This window comes from Amaranthus tricolor, chromosome 1 (assembly GCF_026212465.1).
Source record: "Amaranthus tricolor cultivar Red isolate AtriRed21 chromosome 1, ASM2621246v1, whole genome shotgun sequence".
Lineage (NCBI taxonomy): Eukaryota > Viridiplantae > Streptophyta > Magnoliopsida > Caryophyllales > Amaranthaceae > Amaranthus > Amaranthus tricolor.
Genome location: NC_080047.1, coordinates 19,177,943 through 19,183,279, shown reverse-complemented (window position 1 = coordinate 19,183,279; position 5,337 = coordinate 19,177,943). Strand labels below are relative to the sequence as shown.

Genomic DNA, 5,337 nt, shown 5'->3' with positions numbered 1-5,337 from the left:
ATGTAGGCCCTTATGCCGAACTTAAGAAAGAATACAACGACATAATTAAAAACGGGAGACCCAATTGGGAAAGGTATGCAGATGAAAATGAGAAATGGTTCCTTACTCTAGAATATTTAGAAAAGAGAATGATCGATGCTAAGGCGAAGTGGATCTATAATGTATCTGGGAGCTCCTATGACTACGAGGATGAGAGTGACAGGGAAGATGATAACACCGATACCATACCTATACTTATTCAATCTGAAGATGAAGGAAACTATGAACCTAAGGAAGACTATGTAGAAGATCCTGAGGAGGATCCCGAGGAGGATTTTGAGGAAGAGCCAGTTTGAAAGTGATTTTGATGATTACTTGTTAACTAGAAAAATGGGATAGGTTGGAATTTGTTAGCTTTAGATTATTTTGCTAGTTGTCTTTATTTTTTTATTTTTTTATTTTTTTTTTGAACAATGTTGATTTTATTTATTGTCATTGGATTATTATTTAAAAATTTATATTAATGAATATTTTCATGAGTCTTTAGGTTGTGTGTGCAAATTGTTCCCTTGTATTTTCTTTCAATCTTGAATATTGAGAATAAGTGTGTATGAACATGATGGAAACGTTAGTAGTAAACGCTTAGTTTCTTATATAGGCAGCCTATGCAATACCCGAACGTTTATACTCGATCCCGCAGGCGTCAACAAGCAAATAACATGGCCGAAACACCTGAACAATTAGCAGCTAGAGTGAGGGTACTTGAGTAGTTGTCACAAAACATAGGACTACTAGTGCAAAACCAAGCTAACAATATGAACAATGGACATGATGACCCCCAAGCTGTCATGGCTAAGAAGATCTCCACTTTAAAACCCCCTACCTTTGTTTGCAAAGAGGACCCTATGCTATTAGAGAATTGGTTACGTGACATGGAGAAAATCTTTACTGCAAATGGAACACCTGAGACCCAAAAGGTTAACCAAGCTACGTTTTACCTACGTGAGGATGCTGACACATGGTGGGAAACTGAGGGACAAACCATTAGTAACCAACCAAACTTTGACTGGGATTCTTTTAAGGGTGCTATTAGAGGTCGATTCTTCCCTGAACATATTAGGAGACAAAAGTGCAGTGAATTCAATAGGTTGAACCAAGGGAAGTTTATGAGTGTCAAGGAATATGCCCAAAAGTTTAATGAGCATGCTAAGTTTTGCCCTAACATGGTCCCTGATGAAGTTTCTAAGGCCTAAAAATTGAGGATGGTTTAGCTTTCAGGATACAAACTAGGTTAGGAGGAAGTACCTCATCTACCCTTGCGGAGGCTTATTCTAAGGCGTGTAATATGGAGAGGATCTTACAAAGAGAAGAAGATGTGTTGGGAAGGAACAAGAGGAAAGACCAAAGTAATGCGGATAGTCAAAGTAATGATAAACGACCTCGTTTTGGTAACAATGGGGGTAATGGTAGGAACAATCACCACGGAGGAGGACATAACAATAGTAACTACCAAAACCCTAGGCAGAATGAAAACCAGCAAAGGAATGGTAACCAGAGGGCTTGGGTTTGTAAGAAATGTGAGAAGAGTCATTCGGGCTATACGTGTCAAGGCGAACCAATTAAATGTTATGCTTATGGCGAAGCTGGACATAAGGCTAATTATTGTCCCAAGAGGCAAGAAGGAAACCAACCAGGGCAGAATGGACACAACAAGGGCTATAACAACAATGGAGGAGGATCTAGGAACCATAACTTCAACAACAACCGCTCGAACAATACTCAAGCAGGAAGTGATTCAGCAAATGACAAGTACAACGCGAACAAGAATCAGAACAACAATGGCAACAATGGAAATAGAGGACGCACTTTCAATGGGAGACTCCACGTTATGAGCAAGAGTGAAGCTGAGTCGGACGCCAACATTGTGAGGGGTACTTTCCTTGTAAACTCTAAACCTGCTTTTGTACTCTTTGATTATGGAGCTTCACATTCATTTTTATCTAAATCTTTTATCGAAAAACATTCCCTTAAACCTTCTTCCTCATGTCAAGCTAAGGTAACCACATCCTCAGGTGAAACCTTTCTCAGTAAGAACCTTTACTTAGGTATGCCTATTGTCATCTCTGAAACCGAACTACCCGTGAAGCTTATCGAGTTTAATTTAAAAGACTTCGATTTGGTTTTGGGAATGGATTGGTTAAGGAAGTATCAGGCAAAAATCAATTGTGCTAAACAGAGAATTACCTTTAGAGGCCCTAAGGGAAATAAACTAACCTACCAAGAAACTACTTCCGAGCCACCAAAGACCAAGCTTATCTCCGCCTTAAATCTCCAGACCCGTCTTAGGAAAGGCTACCCCGTAATTTGTGCCATGTAAAGGACACGAGCATGAAAGAGGACGAGTTAGGAGAGATACCTGTAGTTAAGGAGTTTGTTGATGTGTTCCCAGATGAGATTCCAGAGATGCCACCTGTGAGAGAGTTAGACTTCAAGATTGACTTAGTTCCGGGGACAGGACCCATTTCAAAGGCACCTTATAGGATGGCACCTGCCGAGTTGCAAGAGTTGAAGGTACAAATTGAGGACTTGTTGGTTAAAGGATATATAAGACCAAGTGTATCACCTTGGGGAGCCCCAGTATTATTTGTTAGGAAGAAAGATGGAACGTTGAGACTATGTATTGATTATAGGGATTTAAATAGTGTGACGGTGAAGAATAAATATCCACTTCCTAGAATTGAGGATCTATTCGATCAACTTAGGGGTGCAGGAGTATTTTCAAAGATTGATTTGAGATCAGGTTATCATCAATTACGAATTGCAGAAGAGGATATAGCCAAAACAGCTTTTCGAACAAGGTATGGCCATTATGAGTTCACAGTCATGCCCTTTGGACTCACTAATGCGCCTGCTGTCTTTATGGACCTTATGAATAGGACTTTTCAGCCTTATTTGGATAAGTTTGTAGTTGTTTTTTATTGATGATATTTTAGTATACTCTATGAGTCGAGAAGAGCATTAGGCTCATTTGAGGAAAGTTTTAGAGATTTTAAGAGAGAATAAGTTGTATGCCAAGTTTTCAAAATGTGAATTCTGGTTGGAAAAGGTAGCATTTTTGGGGCATGTAATTACAAAGGATGGAGTAATGGAAGATCCCTCGAAGGTTCAAGCAGTAATGAACTGGCCTACACCCACTAATGTAACAGAAGTGAGAAGTTTCTTAGGTCTAGCCGGATACTATAGGAGATTTGTGAAAAATTTCTCGAGAATCGCTCAACCTATCACTAATTTGATGAAGAAGACCACTAAGTTTCAATGGGATGGGAAGTGTGAAGCGGCATTCCAAGAGTTGAAATCAAGGCTTACCTCTGCTTACCTCTGCTCCTGTGCTGACCTTACCGAATGAAAGTGGAGAATATGAGGTTTATACAGATGCATCTAAGAATGGACTAGGTTGTGTGTTGATGCAAGATGGAAAAGTAGTAGCATATGCTTCACGACAACTTAAGCCGCATGAGAAGAATTACCCCACACATGACTTAGAATTGGGAGCTGTAGTCTTTGCATTGAAAATTTGGAGACATTATTTATTTGGAGTAAAGTGCAAGATTTATACCGATCACAAGAGTTTGAGGTTCTTGTACACTTAAAAGGAGTTGAATATGAGACAAAGACGATGGTTAGAACTCATTAAGGATTATGATCTGGACTTGAAGTATTGTGAGGGAAAGGCAAACAAGGTAGCTGATGCTCCGAGTAGGAAGTCAAGTCATACAATGAATGCATTAATTTTAGCAGATGAGTTGTGTGAAGAGATTCGTAGGATGAACTTAGAAGTGGTAGAGTATGGATATGTGGGTACTCAATTGAATGGAATAACGATTCAATCCGATATTTTTGAGGAAATTAGGGTGAAGCAAATTACGGATAACTGGCTAACTAAATTAAAGAAGTTGAAGGAAGATGGTCAAGCACCTGAGTTCAAAAGTGATGAAAATGGTGTAATGAAGTATAAAGGAAGATGGTGCATACCACATGACGAGGAGCTTAAGACTAGGATTATGACTGAAGCCCATAATTCCCCATACTCAATACATCCTGGTGGTGATAAGATGTACAAGGATCTTAAGAAGAACTTTTGGTGGCCCAACATGAAACGTGAAGTTGCAGGCTTTGTGGCGAAGTGTCTAACATGTCAGAAGGTGAAAATTCAACATATGAAGCCGGGGGGAAAATTGCAACCATTAGAAATACCTGGATGGAAATGGGAGTCGATTTCAATGGACTTTGTAGTAGGATTGCCAAGGTCAAAAACAGGGAAGAATGCCATATGGGTGATAGTGGACCGATTAACAAAAACAGCAAGGTTTATAGCGATGAAGAATACTTGGACAATGCAACAGATGGCAGACGCGTATTTTCAAGAGGTATTGAGATTGTATGGTGTGCCTAAGGACATTGTATCGGATAGAGACTCGAGGTTTCTGTCTAAATTTCGGAAGATGCTACAAGAAGCAGTGGGCACGATACTAAAGTTCAGTACTGCATTTCATCCAGCAACAGATAGTCAAACAGAGAGAACGATTCAGACTCTTGAGGATTTGTTAAGAGCATGTGTTATGGATTTTGGAGGATCTTGGGAGCATAATTTGATGTATGTAGAGTTTTCTTACAATAATAGTTTTCATTCTAGCATAGGAATGGCACCTTACGAAGCCCTATATGGGAGAAAGTGTAGGAGTCCTATATGTTGGAATGATGTTAATGAGTCGTTGGGATTAGGACCAGACATGATTGAGGAGACCACAAAGAAGGTAAGAATGATCCAATAACGTATGAGGGGAGCGCAAGATCGTCAAAAGTCGTATGCAGACAAAAAGAAGAGGGCATTAGAGTTTGAAGTAGGTGAAAAAGTTTTGCTCAAAGTGTCACCAACCAAGGGTGTCATGAGATTTTGTAGGAAGGGTTAATTGAGTCCTTGTTTTATAGGTCCTTATGAAGTATTGGAACGAATTGGGGAAGTAGCCTATAGATTAGCCCTACCTATGAACCTAGCCAAAGTCCACAATGTTTTCCATGTATCCCAACTCCGAAAATATGTCCATGACCCTTCCCATATCATACAACCTGAAACCATTGAACTTGATGAAACCCTTACCTTTGAAGAAAAGCCAATAAAAATCCTTGATACCAAAACAAGATGTACCCGGAACAAGGAAATTAAGTTGGTCAAGATATTATGGACGAACCAAAAAACCGAAGAAGCCACATGGGAAACTGAAGTTGACATGAGAAACCGATACCCCGAACTTTTCGAACAGGTACGTTGAGTTTCGAGGACGAAACTTTTTAAAATAG

General features: G+C 39.6%; 1 protein-coding gene across 1 annotated transcript; it reads left to right on the top strand.

The window, feature by feature from the left end:
* Positions 1-794: 794 nt before the first annotated feature.
* Positions 795-2,356, top strand: LOC130807285 (uncharacterized). The gene is made up of 2 exons (XM_057672440.1): positions 795-1,171; positions 1,258-2,356. Exons 1-2 carry the CDS (start codon positions 795-797, stop codon positions 2,354-2,356), a joined length of 1,476 nt encoding a protein of 491 aa, XP_057528423.1.
* Positions 2,357-5,337: the final 2,981 nt, after the last annotated feature.